At 39.1% G+C, this 17,901-nt stretch overlaps 7 protein-coding genes and 1 pseudogene across 9 annotated transcripts in view; 7 read left to right on the forward strand and 1 right to left on the reverse strand.

The window, feature by feature from the left end:
• The window catches only part of LOC104782803 (protein MEI2-like 2), a 4,739-nt gene extending 2,832 nt beyond the window's left edge, over nt 1-1,907 (forward strand). The window contains exons 10-14 of one of the 2 annotated variants that reach the window (XM_019245044.1): nt 236-746; nt 834-918; nt 1,004-1,072; nt 1,189-1,371; nt 1,481-1,907. In XM_019245044.1, coding sequence (XP_019100589.1) covers nt 236-746; nt 834-918; nt 1,004-1,072; nt 1,189-1,371; nt 1,481-1,606 — 974 coding nt within the window. In that variant the 3' untranslated portion in view covers nt 1,607-1,907. Of the gene's footprint in view, nt 1-146; nt 747-833; nt 919-1,003; nt 1,073-1,188; nt 1,372-1,480 lie in introns of both variants that reach the window. The other variant, XM_010507840.1, reaches the window with a different exon arrangement.
• LOC104782802 lies at nt 2,002-3,007 on the forward strand. Its single transcript, XM_010507839.1, has one exon. It carries the CDS (start codon nt 2,017-2,019, stop codon nt 2,803-2,805), a length of 789 nt encoding a protein of 262 aa, XP_010506141.1. The 5' UTR covers nt 2,002-2,016; the 3' UTR covers nt 2,806-3,007.
• LOC104784380 lies at nt 4,777-5,922 on the forward strand (annotated as a pseudogene).
• Nucleotides 7,375-8,894, forward strand: LOC104784381 (F-box/kelch-repeat protein At2g44630-like). Its single transcript, XM_010509411.1, has 2 exons — nt 7,375-8,037; nt 8,451-8,894. Exons 1-2 carry the CDS (start codon nt 7,375-7,377, stop codon nt 8,892-8,894), a joined length of 1,107 nt encoding a protein of 368 aa, XP_010507713.1.
• LOC104784382 (F-box/kelch-repeat protein At2g44700-like) lies at nt 9,575-10,699 on the forward strand. Its single transcript, XM_010509412.1, has one exon. The coding sequence runs from the start codon at nt 9,575-9,577 to the stop codon at nt 10,697-10,699; it is 1,125 nt and encodes a 374-aa protein (XP_010507714.1).
• On the forward strand, nt 11,476-13,752 carry LOC104782801 (ribose-phosphate pyrophosphokinase 4). The gene is made up of 7 exons (XM_010507838.2): nt 11,476-11,738; nt 12,009-12,324; nt 12,429-12,524; nt 12,669-12,737; nt 12,835-12,963; nt 13,262-13,361; nt 13,463-13,752. The coding sequence occupies exons 1-7, from the start codon at nt 11,560-11,562 to the stop codon at nt 13,591-13,593; spliced, it is 1,020 nt and encodes a 339-aa protein (XP_010506140.1). The 5' UTR covers nt 11,476-11,559; the 3' UTR covers nt 13,594-13,752.
• LOC104782800 (pentatricopeptide repeat-containing protein At2g42920, chloroplastic-like) lies at nt 13,829-17,456 on the forward strand. 2 transcript variants are annotated; one of them, XM_010507834.1, is made up of 5 exons: nt 13,829-15,703; nt 15,798-15,875; nt 16,358-16,480; nt 17,181-17,268; nt 17,364-17,456. In XM_010507834.1, the coding sequence occupies exon 1, from the start codon at nt 13,977-13,979 to the stop codon at nt 15,645-15,647; it is 1,671 nt and encodes a 556-aa protein (XP_010506136.1). In that variant the 5' UTR covers nt 13,829-13,976; the 3' UTR covers nt 15,648-15,703; nt 15,798-15,875; nt 16,358-16,480; nt 17,181-17,268; nt 17,364-17,456. The 2 variants fall into 2 exon arrangements, with proteins under 2 accessions (XP_010506136.1, XP_010506138.1); XM_010507836.2 differs by having other exon boundaries at nt 17,352-17,441.
• On the reverse strand, nt 17,275-17,898 carry LOC104782799 (AT-hook motif nuclear-localized protein 16-like; the record flags this gene model as incomplete). Its single annotated transcript, XM_019244254.1, has 1 exon — nt 17,275-17,898. A coding segment is annotated over one exon (564 nt), but the record flags the coding sequence as incomplete, so codon positions are not given.

Raw genomic sequence — 17,901 nt, forward strand, 5'->3', positions numbered from 1 at the left:
TTTTCACCAGTCAATAATAATGACCAAGGGCTATTGAATCATCCAAACCAAACTATCCTGAACAAGGGTTTGATGCACAACGTTTCCTATGGGCAACCCCATTCATTGCCAGAGCATATAGCAGGGGGGATTTCCAACTCCATGAGGTTTGCTGCTCCACACACCTCAGGATTTGGGACTTCATCTGATCACCGCTATCGCTGGGGAAGCCCTCCTCAGCATATGAATTATCCTGGTTACATTGGAGTGTCGTCGTCATCATCATCATCATCTACTGAACGTCCTTTCCCTGTCAGGAGTGGTTTTCCATTTGCTGAGAGACAAGTTTCATTGCTTGGAAAATACCAGCATCATGTGGGCTCTGCTCCCTCAAGCATTCATTTTAATACCCATATGAATCGCTACCCAGGATCAACAGAGATACCCCTTGGATTTGGTGATATGGGAATCAGCAAAAACTACATCAATGCTCATAGAAAACCAGGCCTTGGTGTTAGTCTACCGGGAAACTATAGCGAACGGGATTTCACTGGCTTTGGCATGTCTTCAATGCCTACAGCTCCTTTCGGTGGGAATAGAGGATTACAAAGGCCTGAGCCTTTTGCTGAGCAGGGTAGGATCCATAACCAGGAGACTCACAATCAGAATCAGTTCATAGATGGTGGGAGATATCATATTGACTTAGATAAAGTTGGTAGTGGAGATGATATGCGGACTACATTAATCATTAAAAACATCCCAAATAAGTAAGCGTTATATTGATCTCAATCTAAGATCTTCTTTAAGGTACACTTTGTTATATGTTTTAACTCTCAAATGCTTTGTATTTTAAGGTATACTTACAAGATGCTGGTGGCTGAAGTTGACGAAAAGCATAAGGGAGACTATGACTTTCTGTGCTTACCTATAGACGTTAAGGTACTATACTATAAGAGAGTGGACTCATTATGCTTTTGTATGACCTGAGAACTTACTGACGATCAAGCTTTTTTCCTGGATACAGAATAAATGCAACATGGGTCACGCTTTTATCAACATGGTGTCTCCATTGCACATCGTTCCCTTCCAACAGGTTTTTACCTTTTTCTCTTCACTATTGACCATGTATTGTGGGATATGGTAATTTTCCGATTCAGTGGCTTGAGATTGTTATAGTTAACAGATTATACGTACTGTGTGTTTCTGCAGACCTTCAATGGTAAAATATGGGAGAAATTCAACAGTGGGAAAGCTGCTTCATTGGCATATGCAGAGATCCAAGGGAAGTCTGCTCTTGCTTCATGCATGCAGACTCCAAGTCCTATGAAGGAAGAAAAGCAATTGTTTCCAGAAGTCTCCCACCATGATGACGGTCAAGACTCCAATGGTCACGTAAGTTATTAAATACAAAATCCTCTGTTTCTTGATAAATGGAATCAAAATGCAGTCTCTTTAGAGTCTTAAGTCCACCAATTTGAACTTGTATTTATGGATCATACAGGAGCAACTCTTTTCAAGCATATGGAACATAGCTGTGCCTGATTCAGATTGGTCTTACACAACGGATCTTATCGAGAATCTGAGAGAAAACGGTAACTCCAAGAACGTTGCAGAAGAGTCCTCTTAAAGCCACACTAGCTGGAAACTCTAACCCACCATCAATGGTAAACTAAGTGTACAGATCTGGCGCAGTTATGGAAGAAACAGATGTAAAGTCTTAAAAGCTTGTTTTTTCCCACGGAACAAAGTAACCGGGTTTTAGGGATTACTTCACGCCACAAAAAAAAAAACCCGATCTAAAGACATCCCTATTAGTACATTACGATTTATTCAGAACTTGTCCTTGTCAGTAATGTGTATATATAACATCCTCTTGCGTGTACATTATCCTTTCCATGTGAAAGACATGATCAGAATTTAGTTGTCCATTACAATAGATTCGTTATATGTCTCTGTCTCAATTCGTTACCATTACAAAACCGTAACACGACTCTCTCTCCCTCTATCTCAATGTAGACACCTGTCCATATTGTGTCAATGGCGGATCAGACTCTTCTTCAACCTTTCCTAGCCACCAAACCCACTACCGAAAGCTCAACATCGGAATCAGATTCAAGTATTCTTCTACGGATTTTCACTGTAATTCTCGTTGGAGCAATCTCCTTGTGGGCAAACCATGAGGCCTCAAAAGGTTTCTCCATAACTATCATCAACGATGCTAAAGATTCTCCTTCCGGTAAAAGATTCGCCCTCTTCTTCGAATCTGATGACACCGCAGTGCGGATTTTGCTTGATACGAGCTACTTTGTAGAGAGGTTTCTCTACGAGGGTGTTCCTCATCGTCTCCGGAAGCCTGTAAACCACGTGACGGTCCGATTCTGTGGAAACAGCAGTGATGAAGTCGAGAAGTTCTTGGTAACTTCAGGTGCAAGTCATGGAGAGTATGTGATCAGATTAAGCTCATCGTCTTTAATGGAAAGAAGAACGTTTAGCAACGCTGTGGAATCTGCATTGCAACGTTCTATGGTTAGGATATGGCTATGGAGAGACGAGTCGGGAGCTTCGCCGGAGCTTGTCGCCGGCATGGTGGAGTATTTGGCCGTGGAGGGACGAAAACGAAGTCATTTTGGTATGTTAGGTGGTGGGCATTGGAAGGATAAGGAGTCTAAGTCTGTGTCTGTGGTTAGCTTCTTGGATTACTGTGAACGACGTAGCGAAGGGTTCATCCGACGGCTGAACCATGGGATGAGACTTAGATGGAATGATCGGATGGTGGATCTGGCTTCGAGTGGTGCGTGTGATTCACGTAACGATGTGTTGCGTTAGCTTAAGATGGAGGACAGTGGGATGGATTATTGAGAGCCGAACATGACTGGTTCTCGTGCTGTCGTGTGTACACACATGGCTCCACGTCATTATTTATGTGTATATAATTCAACTTCTTTAAAATTTTATCGGAAAATTGATATTTTCTTTCTCTCGAGTGAATATAAGTTTAAAAGTAATGAAGTTAATATATGTTTGGTGACTTTGGTCTTGTTGATTAATCATTATTGGAGCACAATATTGGTGAGTGGAAACTTTTGGTTTTGTTAAGACTATTACTATCAAATTGACCAAGTTCTTGCCAACAAGAGAGTTGTAAGAGTAGGATTAGGGACATAGGGACCTATATATAATATTTTTATGAGCTAGTAATTTGCAGTGTCAGTGTCAAAAGGTCATAGTCACACTAATCAAGGTTTAATTTTAATATTGCAGAGTAATCAAAGGTTTTGACCTCATCAAATACATTGGATTAGATTTCTTTATGTTAAGTTCAAATATCTTTCGGTTCAAAATTATAAAATTTCTCAAATTAATCATCTATTAAGGAAAATGAAAGCAGAATTATATAGTCAAATGTTACTCTTTCTGAATGTATGACTAATGCATATTTGGGCTAATTGAGTTGGTTCATGTCGTTCAAGAAGTTTAAATAAAACAAAAAGTAATAAAAGTTTAACCATTGAGTTACAGAGTAGCATATGTTTTCATTCTTGCTAATTTCTCACTTATAAGCAGGCCTAGCTAGCTTTGAGAACATTCCAAAAAAGGTTGAGATTATAGTTCTTTTGCCACATTATATTTTTTTCTGCAACCAAAATTAAGTTGAAGATAATGAACCAATTTGTTCTGTCTTGAATATATGTTAGAAAAATCTCACATCAACAAGTGTAAGAGATGTAATGTGGTCTATAAGATCAAACTTTCTTGATCTTGCAGATCTAAGAGACGACAAGCAGTTCCAATTGAATTATCCAGCTGCTTGCACAATCTACACAGAACAAATATGTTCTTTTAAAGTTTGTTCTTCATTGTATACGATCAAGAACCATGTTAAGAATCAAACACAACTGGTAGCTAACTAGCTATGATGCTCAAAGTTACATTTTACAATTAGACCAAATACTTTGCAGCCCAATCTGCTAAAGTGTTGTGATGATGATGATGGTGATTTTTCAGAACGTCAAAGCGGTATTTGATGCAGCTAATAAAAGTAATTTTACAACCTCCTACAAAGACTCAAGAGAAAGATTGGTTTATGTCATGTTCTTTGAATGGTTTACTCAAATCTCTAGCTGTGGGATATTTTAAATATTTTTTGAACGACTCTTGCAGATCAAAATTTTGAGATTAGTCGTATGTTTCCTTATTGGAGTTTGATCTTGTAGTAGATAGAGTTGTAGCAGAGTTTGATCTTTTAAGCTAAGTCTCATGCTCATCTATGTCTAAGCCAACATATATAAACCGGATTTAACCGACTAAATCTATTGGGGAGAAGAAACCGAAATTTGGTTTTTGGCTTATATAAGCGAAACCAAATTGAATTAAACCTCAATTCCTTCGAAATGTTCACTCACTTGAACTCTCGATTTATGATGCAAGACCATGTTAACAAATAACAATCATGCTCTTTTATAATCTCGTAGATTGTTTCCCAAAGGTCAAAAACTAAGAAAATAGAAAGGAACATTAGCGTATTTATAAAAGAGCAAAAAAAAGAGAGAAAAATTGGGTTAATAAATTCTGCCATGTATTTTGGCTATACTGTATTTGCTATCTTTAAACCGGTTTTAACAGACTAAAACAGAATCGGAGAAAAATAAACCGGTTATGGTTCTTTGGCTATATAAACAGAGAAACAAAGATTGAATAAAAAATCGCAATTCATGTGAAAGATTGAAAAGCTTCTCTTTATTCTCAAGTTTCCTTTTTTTTAATCTCTCTCTGGTCTTCTCTTTCAAACTAAACTCCATGACTACTACTAACGTCGCCGTTTCTAACCGCGACAATCGTCACAAACCACCGCAAGAAACCAACCAACCGCCAATGTCGTCGCAGTCATCGTTTACGTCACTGCCACGCGACCTCGTTTTGAACATCTTAGTCCGCCTACCAAAACGGTTATACCCAATCCTCTGTTGCGTCTCCAAGAACTTGCGTAGTCTTGTTCGCTCGGATGAGATTCAAGAGACTCGATCTTCCCACGGAAAAGATTCTCTTTATTTCTGCGTCAAGGACGGAACTATAGATGAAGAAAATATTTTTACCTATACGTATCACTGCCACTGGTTCAATCTCCGCAGGGTTGAGAAAAGTAACACTGAGAATGTCCTCGTCTCCGTCGATTTCTCTTTCCTTCCGGAGCCTTGTCGTCGCTCTACTTCCGTCGTCGCCTATGGTCCTGAGATGTTCTTCATTCCCGGAACTAATCATTACTCAACAAGCTTTAGGATCTTTGACACCCAATCTGGAAATGTTCGTCAAGGACCTAGTTTGATAGCGTATCGAACTTACAATTGCGTAGCACTAGTCGGGGGTAAGATCTATGTGATCGGAGGAGGATGCAGAGAAGACGATCCTATAGCGGAAAGCTTTAATCTAAAGACGGAAGCTTGGGAACCAGCTCTGTGTCCCCATGACGAAGAGAGTCGCATATGGATTCATGGGATAGGTGCTCCACTAGACAGAAAGGTTTGTGCTGTAAGCTTAGTCCAAGGCCTGACATGTTACGATACTAGAGATGGTTCTTGTGAGTCATCTGAGTTGCCTTTTGGAATATGGTGGAAGTCAGGAGTTTGTGTTATTGACAATGTGCTCTAAGTTTACTTCTCTAGTTACGGTTTAATGTGGTATGACACTGAACTGAGGCTATGGAGAGTGGTTTATGATTTGGATCTTGGCAAACCTCAAGGCGTTGCAATGGCTGAATACTATGGGAAGTTGGCGTTTCTATGGGAGAAACCAAGTCTTCTTTTTCGTGGAAGCAAAGAGATTTGGTGTAGAATGATTGGCTTGGCTAGGAGTGAAGAAGGATTCAATGGAGCTGCAGAACCGTCTCAACTTCTCCGGATTGTTCCTCGCACCTTTAGTTTTCACCATTGTCTGTCGGTTGGTTGAACTCGAGATCTATTGTTGACAATAAATGTTTAGTACTCTCTTTGGTGTAGAATGATTGTTTTGGATAGGAGTGAAGTAAGGATTCATTAGACTGTAGAACCATCTCAACTTCTCGGTGTTGTTCCTCGAGTCGAGGCTTAATAGATTGCAGCATTATTGTCTTTCTCTTTAGGTTGATACTTGATTGTAAATGATGATATTTTCGTTACTCATTTGATTAAGTTTCAATACAGTTTGCATGTAGTCTCCAGGATTATGAATGTGCTGCTGCACTTAGCAAGTTTTGTGTGATTGTATTTTCACTCGTCAGGTACATAGGAGTTGCTGCTGTTTCTCTTGTCTCTGTCTACTAAACCGAATCTACAGAACAAGTTTATATTTCATAACGATTCTTCTTCAATCTATGATGCAAGACCATGTTAACAGTCATATATGCTCTTTTATAATCTCATAGATTAATTGTTTCCTTAGGGTCAAGAACTAAGAAAATAGATAGGAGCAATAACATATTTATAAAGAGTGCAGGTAAAAAATACGACAAGTAAACGAACCATCGAGTTAATGCTTTTTGAGTTACAATTTACACTTGAGGCAAAACCTTTGTATCTCAACAAAGACATAGGAAACAAAAAGAGAGAAAGATTGGGTTAATTCTGCCATGTATTTTGGCTGCTTACTCAAAAATCTAAATTTCTCACTGGCTTTGGTATCTTTAAAATATTTTTAGTGTGTTTCTTCTATGAAAGACTTTTTGGGATCAAATGTGCACATTTAGTATGAATAGTTACTGTATACAAGTTCTTACTGAAAACAGAGTTATTGTATACAAGTTCTTACTGAAAACAGAGTTATTGTATCCAAGTTCTTAGTTCTTACTGAAAACAGAGTTATAAAAGCTAAGTCGAATACCAAAAAAAGTTATAAACCGGTTGTAACAGATTAAAACTGAATCGGAGAAAAATAAACCGGTTATGGTTTTTTTGGCTATATAAACGGAAACACAAATTGAAAGATTAACAAGATTCTCTTTTATGCTCTCTAGTCTTCTCAAGTTCTTTTTTTTGTTTAATCTCTCTTTAGTCTTCTCTTTCTGATGCAGGGAGCAGCTAGAAGCTTTCCTCTTTACTCTGCTTCCTTTTTTTTCCTCTGTTTTAACATATCAGTTTTCACATTATAATTATGTATTACTTCCTTTTCTTTTTAGTTAAGTTTCTTCTTTTCTAAGTTAGAATAGGCTTTGTATTCTCTATATAAGAGAACAACCTATTACGATGTAAGTCACCTTATTATTGAATTATAATCAAGAGCTTTTAAACTCTAAAACTTCCTTGTTACGGCAGAACTTACGAGTTCTCAACGCATCAAGAGGACATTGTTCTTGGGAATTCTTTGACTAAACAAGGACTTTGTGTTATCGTAGCTACTGCTACACCACTTTCGAACTAAAACTCCATGACTAACCTCGCCGTTTCTAACGGCGACGAACCACCGCCAAAAACCAACCAACCGCCATCATCTTCAATGTCGTCGCCGTCATCGTTTTCTTCACTGCCACGCGACCTCGTTTTGAACGTCTTAGCCTGCGTACCAAAACGGTTATACCCAATCCTCTGTTGCGTCTCCAAGAACTTGCGTAGTCTTGTTCTCTCGGCTGATATATACAAGACTCGATCTTCCCTCGGAAAAGATTCTGTTTATATCTGCTTTATATCTACTCAGACTTATCACTGGTTCAATCTCCGCAGGATTGAGGAAAGTACTACAACTGAAAATGTCTTCGCCTCCGTCGATTTCTCTTTCCTTCCTGAGCATTGTCGTTGCTCTTCTTCCGTCTTCGCCGTTGGTCCTGAGATTTTCTTCATTCCAGGAACTAGTAATGCCTCATCAAGCTTTAGGATCTTTAACACCCAATCTGGAAAGGTTCGTCAAGGACCTAGTTTGCTAGTGAACCGAACGTACAATTGTGTTGGACTAGTCCGTGGTAAGATCTATGTGATCGGAGGATGCAGAGGAGACGGTGTTTCAGCGGAAGTATTTGACTTAAAGACGCAAACTTGGGAAGTAGCACGAATCCCTGAGAGACAAGGGCGTTTCACATGGATCACTCCGGCAAAGGTTTCAGTAGACAGGAAGGTTTGTGCTTTAAGCTTTCATCATGGCATGACTGCTTATGATCCTAGAGATGGTTCTTGTGAGACGTTTGAGTTGCCTAATGACAATTGGTGGAAGACAGGAGTTTGTGTTATAGACAATGTGCTCTACGTTTACTTCTCTAGATTCGGGTTAATGTGGTATGACTCTCAACTGAGGCTATGGAGGGTAGTTTATGATTTGGATCTTGGCAAACCTCAAGGCGTTGCAATGGCTGAATACTATGGGAAGTTGGCGTTTCTATGGGAGAAACCAAGTCTTCTTTTTCGTGGAAGCAAAGAGATTTGGTGTAGAATGATTGGCTTGGCTAGGAGTGAAGAAGGATTCAATGGAGCTGCAGAACCGTCTCAACTTCTCCGGATTGTTCCTCNGCAAAGGTTTCAGTAGACAGGAAGGTTTGTGCTTTAAGCTTTCATCATGGCATGACTGCTTATGATCCTAGAGATGGTTCTTGTGAGACGTTTGAGTTGCCTAATGACAATTGGTGGAAGACAGGAGTTTGTGTTATAGACAATGTGCTCTACGTTTACTTCTCTAGATTCGGGTTAATGTGGTATGACTCTCAACTGAGGCTATGGAGGGTAGTTTATGATTTGGATCTTGGCAAACCTCAAGGCGTTGCAATGGCTGAATACTATGGGAAGTTGGCGTTTCTATGGGAGAAACCAAGTCTTCTTTTTCGTGGAAGCAAAGAGATTTGGTGTAGAATGATTGGCTTGGCTAGGAGTGAAGAAGGATTCAATGGAGCTGCAGAACCCTCTCAACTTCTCCGGATTGTTCCTCACAGCTATAGTCTTTACCACTGTCTGTCTCTTGGTTAAACTCTGACATCTATTGTAGACGATAAGTGTGTAGTACTTTCTTTGGTATACAATAAATGATTGTTTTGGATAGGACTATAGGAGTTAAGTAAAGGTATCATTTGACTGTAGAACCATCTCAACTTCTCGGTATTGTTCCTCGCGGCTATAGATTGCTGCATTGTCTTTCTCTTTCGGTTCAAACACAATTGATATAATGTTGATACTTGATGGTGAATGATGATGTTTTCGTTAGTCATTTACAGTTTGTGTCTACAGAATTATGAATGTGCTCTGCTGCTTATCAAGGTTTGTGTGTGTGACTGTATCTCACTCAGTTACATAGGCGTTGCTGTGTTTTTCTTGTCTCTTTCTACTAAACCGATTCAAATGAAAGCAAAAGATTATAAGTTTCTCTAAATTAAAGACTCTTTTTTCCAATGTATGATTAAGAAAAATGTCAAAGATGAAGCTCTTTTATAACCTCCAAGATTGTTTCTTTTGAGGGTTCAAGAACTAAAGAAAGACGTAACACTTATTACACCAACTCAAATTATAAACCGATTTTAACCGATTAAAACTGAATCATAGAAGAAATAAGCCGGTTTATGGTTTTTGGCTATATAACCAAATTGAATAAAAATCTCAATTCCTCTGAAAGATTCTCATTCTCTTAAGTCTTCCACTTCAAACTAAGCTCCATGTCTCACCTCGCCGCTTCTAACGCTGACGAACCACCGCGAAAAACCAACCATCCACCGTCGTCTTCGCCGTCATTGTTTTCACTGCCATTGGACATGGTTTTAAACGTCTTAGCACGCGTACCAAAACGGTATTACCCAATCCTCTGTTGCGTCTGCAAGAACTTGAGAAGTCTTGTTCGCTCGAATGAGATTCAAGAGACTCGATCTTTACTCGGAAAAGATTCTGTTTATATCTGTTTCATGGACGTAACCTATCGTCCCATATACGACTACTGGTACGCAGCGTACGCTCTTCGCAGGACTGAGTACAGTACGACTGAGAATCTCTTTGAATCGATAAAAGACTTCTCGAATCCTTCCGAGCCTTTTCGTTCTTCTCACATGATCGCCGTTGGTCCAGAGATCTTCTTGATTCCCGGATCCGACATTCCTTCATCAAGCTTATGGATTCTTGACACCCTATCTGAAGAGTTGCGTCAAGGACCTAGCTTGTTAGTGAAGCGACGGTACAACGGCGTAGGACTAGTTGGAGGTAAGATCTATGTGATCGGAGGATGTAGAGACGGCGATATTCCAGCGGAAATATTTGACCTAAAGACGCAAACTTGGGAAGCAGCTCCGACTCCCGATGAAAAAGAAAGTTGCATATGGAAATATGGGGTAAATGTTACACTAGACAGAAAGGTTTATGCTCTATGTCCTCGTGAAGTGACTACGTATGATACTAGAGATGGTTCTTGTCAGAGATCCGAAATGCTTAATGATGAGTGGCTGGCCACAGGAAAGTGCGTGATTGACAATTTGCTTTACGTTTACTTCTCCAGATTCGGGTTAATGTGGTATGACTCTAAACTGATGCTATGGAAAGTGGTTTATGGTTTGGATCTTGGCAAACCTCAAGGCTATATTGCAATGGCTGAATACTATGGGAAGTTGGCATTTTTATGGGAAGAAGAAAAACAAAGTCTTGTTAGTAGTGATGAAAGCAAAGAGATTTGGTGTAGAATGATTGTTTTGCTTAGGAGTGACGTAGGAATTCATGGGACTTCAGAACCCTCTCAACTTCTCGGGACTGTCCCTCATGGTTATGAAATGTGTCATTGTCTGTCTCTTTCGGGTTAGACATTGTTGATGGTGAACATCAAATACTACTTCCTCTTTGGTCTTAAATAGGAGCCAAAGAAGGGTTCATGTAATGTAACTGCAGAACCTTGTCAACTTACTTATGCTATATAGATTTCAGTACCTGTCTCTTTCATAAAACTGATGAATATTTGAATGTAGTTGATGAGATCAATACAGTTTCTTTACATGATTATTTGAAGGAATGGCAACATAAATGAAATTTTAGTGCCAGTAGTAAAGTATAGTTTTCCTTTTATTTGATTTTTTTTTGAAAACAAAATCGTCAAATAGATTTTGGGGTGCAGAAATAAAGTGTAAGGAATCAAACTGAAGTTACTCTTTTGGGATTAGATTTTTTTTTGTTACGTTCAAATCTCTTTCGGTTCAAAATTATAAAATTTCTCAAATTAGTCATCCATTAAGGCATAATTTACCTAGTCAAATGTTATTCTTTCCAAATGTATGACTATTGACTAATGCATATTTGGGCTAATTGCGTTGGTTCATGCCGTTCAAGAAGTTTAAATAAAATAAAAAAAGTAATAAAAGTTTTGACTTGTGAGAAAGAAAAATATTCAATATTGGAAAGAATTGGCAACATGAATGAAATTTTACAGTCAGTAAAGTATAGTTTTCCTTTTATTTGAAATAAATTTTAAAACAAAATCATCAAATAATAAATTTTTGGGGTGCAGAAATAAAGTGTAAAAGGAATCAAATATTGTCAGCGGAAAATAAATTAAAAACGTGGGCTTTTGGGAGAAAGAAAGAAAGAAAAAAAACACTTTAAACCCTCTTTTTTTGGGTGTATCCGATTCCGTAGCAAACACATCCGAACTCTTGCACGGCGCTCACTAATGTCTGAGAACGCAGCCAACAACAAGAGCATCATGGAGACCAAGATTTGTAAAGACGCCATCGTCTCTGAATTACAGAAGAAGAAAGTTCATCTCTTTTACTGCTTAGAGTGCGAAGAGCTTGCTCGCAATATCGCCTCTGAATCTGACCATATCACTCTTCAATCCATCAACTGGAGGTGATCTTTCTTCCCCCTCCCTCATTTTCTCCGTTCTCTTCTTTGATATGTTTTGATGGGTTTATGTGAGTTTAGGTTCAGTAAAAATCGTATCTTTATTCTGAAATTTGGGTTTAACTCTGCTCAAAATATTCCCTTTTTGTTGTTCTGCTCCAGATTCTGTGTTTTGTTTGTGTGGCTGTTTGATATTTGTGGCTTATATATATTGGATTGAATTGTGTTTTGGTCATTTGTTATATATATATATATATATATATATATGATTTTCAGGAGTTTTGCTGATGGATTCCCCAATCTGTTTATCAACAACGCACATGGCATCCGAGGACAGCACGTTGCCTTCCTTGCTTCATTCAGTTCTCCTGCGGTTATCTTTGAGCAGATCTCTGTTATTTACTTGCTCCCTCGCTTGTTTGTCGCTTCCTTCACTTTGGTGTTGCCTTTCTTCCCCACTGGCTCTTTTGAGAGAATGGAAGAGGAAGGAGAGGTAGCAACTGCTGTTACCATGGCAAGGATTGTCTCTAATATCCCTATTTCACGTGGAGGTCCGACTAGTGTTATCATCTATGACATCCACGCTCTGCAGGTTTTGTTTATTTTTACTTCTGATTTATCTCCAAGTTTTGCTACATTTATTTGTGGAATTCAGGTTCATCACTCTCTCTCTATATATATGTTCATGTTTTGCAGGAAAGGTTTTACTTTGCTGACCAGGTTCTTCCTTTGTTTGAGACTGGTATCCCGTTGTTGACTAAACGCCTTCAGCAGCTTCCCGAAACTGAGAAAGTTAGTTCATGAAATCTTTGTTAGTTTTATCCAGTTCAGAAGGGGCAAAACTGTTACTGATTGTGTCCCAGTTGTGTTTTTAGTGACTATTCTTTGTGTTTGTTTTTGTCTCCTTCAACTATAGTTGATTCCTTTTGTTTGCAGGTCATAGTTGCATTTCCAGATGATGGAGCCTGGAAGCGTTTCCACAAGCTCTTGGATCAGTACCCCACGGTGTGTAGCTATCTAATCTGATATTTCATTCATCTTCATTTGAACATATTTATGACCTTCACGATATCTAATGGATCTCAATCTTGGATCATAATAGGTTGTGTGCACAAAGGTTCGTGAAGGCGATAAGAGAATAGTCAGGCTGAAGGAAGGTAACCCCGCTGGTTGTCACGTTGTTATCGTGGATGATCTTGTGCAGTCTGGGGGTACACTCATCGAATGCCAGGTATCGTAACCCTCATGAACAATCTCCCTGCATTTTGCATCTACCTATAGCAATCTTCAATGACTTCTTAAACACACAAGTGTTAAGTTAAAAACTAAGGACATGCTTTTATGTCAAACTTAATTAAGTCTTTCATTCTAATTTGTGCTAACATTCCAAGTTCAGACTAGTTTTGATCGAAAATACTTGTCATTTCTTTAATCTGCAGATGATGTTTTATGAGAATCTAGTCTGAAATTGTCAAGAGAATGGCGGTTTCATTCGTCTTAACTGTTTCACTTTCTTTTTTGTCACACAGAAAGTATTGGCAGCTCATGGAGCCGCGAAGGTGAGTGCTTATGTAACTCACGGTGTCTTCCCAAAGAGCTCGTGGGAGCGTTTCACCCACAAGAACAATGGTAAGTATCTGTGTAAGAGTAACTGACTTTGTTCATTGTTCTATTTACATTTTGTTTTATTTTTTAAAACTGAAGTCTGCATTATTGTTTCTTCGAATTAGGATTGGAAGAAGCGTTTGCTTACTTCTGGATCACGGATTCTTGTCCACAGACGGTTAAGGCCATAGGAAACAAAGCTCCTTTCGAAGTCTTGAGCCTCGCAGGATCCATTGCTGATGCTCTGCAGATATGAAGCAATAGAGAGATAAAGCCTGGTTCTTTTGCTCGTTTTGGTGATTTTGCCTTGAACTTGTACTCTTAAAAGAGATTTGCTCCTATCCTAGCTGGTCAATTTATGAAATAATCATGTCACTTTTGCTGAAATAACTAGACACATTGTTGAAACTTCGTACTCTCTTCTTGTTGATTGAATCGTTTAAGTTCAGAAAATTCAAAAAACCCAAACACGTGTGGTTCTGTTGTCCAATATTCCCACACGTGTGGTTCTGTTCTTCAGTATTACCACACGTGTGGTTTTGTTGTTCAATATTCCCACACGTGTGTAATCTCCCGCAAAAGGATAAGTTTTTGTTTTTCCCATAAATGTCTCACCTTTAAACTTCCGGCGGGTGAAAAATGTCTCCGACGATCTTATGCTACTCAGGTGTGACAGTACCGGCGATTTCGTCACCGGCTTCTTATCTCCGATTGATAGACACACAATGTAGTACGATGAGAGAACTCAAGCAAGTTCACGCCAATCTCATCAAAACCGGTTTAATCTCAGATACTGTTGCCGCGAGCCGTGTCCTCGCCTTCTGCTGCGCGTCTCCGTCAGATATGAATTACGCTTATTTGGTATTCACAAGGATCATTCACAAGAACCAATTCGTGTGGAACACTATAATCCGTGGTTTCTCACGGAGCTCGTATCCAGAGATGGCGGTTTCTATTTTCATCGATATGTTGTGTTCTTCTCCGTATGTGAAGCCGCAGAGATTGACTTATCCTTCGGTGTTCAAAGCATATGGTAGACTTGGGCGAGCTCGTGATGGGAGGCAATTGCACGGGAGGGTTATTAAAGAGGGGGTTGAAGACGACTCATTTATACGGAATACGATGCTGCATATGTACGTGACTTGTGGGTGTGTTGTTGAAGCTTGGAGAATCTTTATGGGGATGACTGGTTTTGATGTTGTTGCTTGGAATTCGATGATGATGGGTCTTGCTAAAAGTGGATTGATTGATCAGGCACAGAAGCTGTTCGATGAAACGCCGCAGAGGAATGAAGTTTCTTGGAACTCTATGATTAGTGGGTTTGTGAGGAATGGTAAATTTAAGGATGCGTTGGAGATGTTTCGTGAGATGCAGGAGAGAGATGTGAAACCTGATGGGTTTACAATGGTGAGTTTGTTGAATGCTTGTGCATACCTTGGAGCTAACGAGCAAGGGAGATGGATACATGAATATATAATTAGGAATAGATTTGAATTGAATAGTATAGTTATTACAGCACTCATAGATATGTACTGCAAGTGCGGGTGTATTGAGGAAGGTCTAAAGGAGTTTGAGTGTGCTCCTAAGAAGAAGCAATTATTGTGTTCGAATTCTATGATTCTTGGTCTAGCGAATAATGGATGCGAGGAAAGGGCTATGGATTTGTTCTTGGAGTTAGAGCGTTATGGCTTGGAACCGGATTCAGTCAGCTTCATTGGTGTTTTAACAGCTTGTGCTTACTCTGGGGATGTACATAAAGCTGGGGAGTTTTTCAGATTAATGAGAGATAAATATATGATTGAGCCATCAATAAAACACTACACTTGCATGGTTAATGTGCTGGGTGGAGCGGGGCACCTTGATGAAGCAGAATCATTGATAAAGAAGATGCCAGTGGAGGAAGATGCTATTATATGGAGTTCTTTGCTTGCAGCTTGCAGGAAAAACGGTAATGTTGAGATGGCTAAACGCGCAGCAAACTGTTTGAAGAAGCTGGATCCAGATGAAACTTGTGGTTATGTGCTCATGTCTAACGCATATGCTTCTTATGGCTTGTTCGAAGAGGCAGTTGAGCAGAGGCTTTTGATGAAGGAAAGACAAATGGAGAAAGAAGTTGGCTGCAGTTCGATTGAAGTGGATTTTGAAGTTCATGAGTTTGTATCTTGTGGGAAAAGACATCCTAAATCTACAGAGATTTACAGCTTACTCGGTATTTTAAACTGGGATGTCTCTGCAATAAAATCAGGTTTGCTACTGCTCAGTTCGATGAATTGTTTGATGCTACAACTAGGATCGGTTACACTTATCTAACAGAGAAATAAGCAACTTCATAGTTCTGATCTTCTGGGGATGTAGCCGAAGATAAGGTATTATACCGATTTCTTATATTGTTAATAATGCATAGTTCATATACAAAAGATACACTCTCTTAAAACCACACCTGATAGTCTTATTCTATAGGTTTCGTCCAGGTCATGCTATCTGAGCAGCAATATAAGCCATGTATGTGAATACAAGATTCCACAAAAAGCTTCCTAGGTGAGCAATTAGCAATCTTTTCTCAAGCCCATTTTAGGTTCCAAATCACTCTTGTAAAGTAGGCATATGGATTGTCCACGCACCAGAGTGAGTATGTTGGTATGATGCTTGTGTTCTGCTGTGCAGCAAGTCTACTAGTCGCTTCTGCTGTTTTTTTGCTACTGAAATAACCGCTATGAGGGTTATTAATATCTTGTCTTCATTTTCTGAGAAATTCTTGCTTTTTGGTATAATAATAAGTTAATGGAGAAACTGGTGATGAAAATATTTTGATGATGTTGCTGGTTGTTGTCAGTCTTGTACATTTGCATATGTCTATATTGTTGGTCGGAGACGTAGTTAAGGCCTATGCATGTGTTGCACTAACAATGGAAATTTATGGCAAGCATGGTTCTGAGTCTTTATTTCTAATCAAAGCCATGGCATGCTTTGCAGTTCACTCTGACCATGTATAGTACCTATGTTGTGTGTGATCAATACAGGGAAGTGTCCAAAAGGGAATATTTCAATAGAAAACTTGATAGAGAAAGTTGATTTGGATATGCACAAGTGATTGTTCCAAATCCAGAACAATCTTTTGGAACTCCGTCTACATGTTCTTGAAGGTTAGTTTATCATTCGGGTTTTCTATGCGTTTATGGTTTATCTACTAAGTTTTCCGTGAGGTAGAAGGAGAAAAAATTCACATATTTTCCTCTTTACTGGCTAGATATAAGTACATGGAAGATAAGCTTCAGGTTCACCAAATATGTTATTCTACCTACAGAACTACAGAAGTATTGATTTTAATTCAAGGTAGTTATATACTGGAAATAGGATAATAGGCTATGATCTTCAAGGAAATAGACGTACTAATGTTTTTGGCATTACTCATGAAAGTATCCAATCATAAACATGAGAAACCGCATGTATCCAATCATAAACATGAGAAACCGCATGTATTTCTCATAAGTATCCAATCATAAACATGAGAAACCGCGTGTATTTCGTAACTCCCCCAGATATTTGAAACCCCAAGAGTTTGAATCTTGTTAGCAAAAGCCTCAAAAATCCTCTAGAGATTTAGAGATTAGATAACATGTTGAAACTGGGATGAGCGTAAAGTAAAATCAGAAGTTGGTTGCAAGCTTAGTTTCCTAAATAATTGCTGGAACGGTACAATTGCAATTGCTATGTCTTGTTATTACTGGATTTGGATCAAGGATAAAATTGTTGTAATATTTGCGTATTAAATTAGAGGATTCTGCTTAAGATTCTTAAACAGTTACTTGTGTTTTTTTCAGTTTCTTCTTTTTACTGTTGCAGGTACAAACTACAGAAGAAGATAAAGCTTCAGTTTTAAACAAACTTATGGTTCTGTCTACCTACAGAAACATCGATCTTTGATTCCAAGGTAAATTAGATAATAAGACTCAGGCACTCTGATATTATGATGAAACGTGGAGATTAGAGAGCTGTATTAAGGTTTCGACATAGCACGCTGTGCAGGCCCCCAAGAGTAAATATCAGAACCGGAGTTTCCATTAGTGAGCAGATTTTGAGGCAGTCCATGAATGTCATCTAAAGGACGGGATCTTCCATTCTGGTAGTACTGCTGGTTTTGCATAGAAGCAGCTTCATCATCGTCCATAGGAAGACGATCAAAAACAGCATTCATGAAAGATGCAGCCATGATAACAACAGGACCAGACGCGATTAACCCACCAACCACTCCTCCACCAACAACCTGTCCTTGAGGTCCGGCTAAGTAAATGGTCAGACCAGTTATTCCAAGTGGTGCTGGTGGAGGCAAGATTGATCCAAGCAATGAGAGGATCTCGTAACGTCCGTGTAATGTCACAATTGCTCCTGATGAAGCTGGTTGCCTTAATGTCACATTGGTGACACAACCATTGGCACTGAGTATGCTGAGACCTCTCTGTTTCCTTCTTGCGAAATCCGATAAAGTCTCACAGATGTCACAACCTGAGCTGATCTCGACGGCATTAGCTCTGAGGGAATTTGGACTGTCGTGAGTCACAATGAT

Source organism: Camelina sativa, chromosome 4 (assembly GCF_000633955.1).
Source record: "Camelina sativa cultivar DH55 chromosome 4, Cs, whole genome shotgun sequence".
NCBI lineage: Eukaryota > Viridiplantae > Streptophyta > Magnoliopsida > Brassicales > Brassicaceae > Camelina > Camelina sativa.

What these genes read in the sequence shown, in the direction of transcription:
- LOC104782802 (XM_010507839.1), top strand. Translation starts at nt 2,017, where the DNA reads ATGGCGGATCAGACTCTTCTTCAACCTTTCCTAGCCACCAAACCCACT.
- LOC104784381 (XM_010509411.1), top strand. Translation starts at nt 7,375, where the DNA reads ATGACTAACCTCGCCGTTTCTAACGGCGACGAACCACCGCCAAAAACC.
- LOC104784382 (XM_010509412.1), top strand. Translation starts at nt 9,575, where the DNA reads ATGTCTCACCTCGCCGCTTCTAACGCTGACGAACCACCGCGAAAAACC.
- LOC104782801 (XM_010507838.2), top strand. Translation starts at nt 11,560, where the DNA reads ATGTCTGAGAACGCAGCCAACAACAAGAGCATCATGGAGACCAAGATT. An exon ending in GTACACTCATCGAATGCCAG is followed by an intron (nt 12,964 to 13,261) that starts GTATCGTAACCC and finishes TTTGTCACACAG; the next exon opens with AAAGTATTGGCAGCTCATGG. An exon ending in TTTCACCCACAAGAACAATG is followed by an intron (nt 13,362 to 13,462) that starts GTAAGTATCTGT and finishes TCTTCGAATTAG; the next exon opens with GATTGGAAGAAGCGTTTGCT.
- LOC104782800 (XM_010507834.1), top strand. Translation starts at nt 13,977, where the DNA reads ATGTCTCCGACGATCTTATGCTACTCAGGTGTGACAGTACCGGCGATT.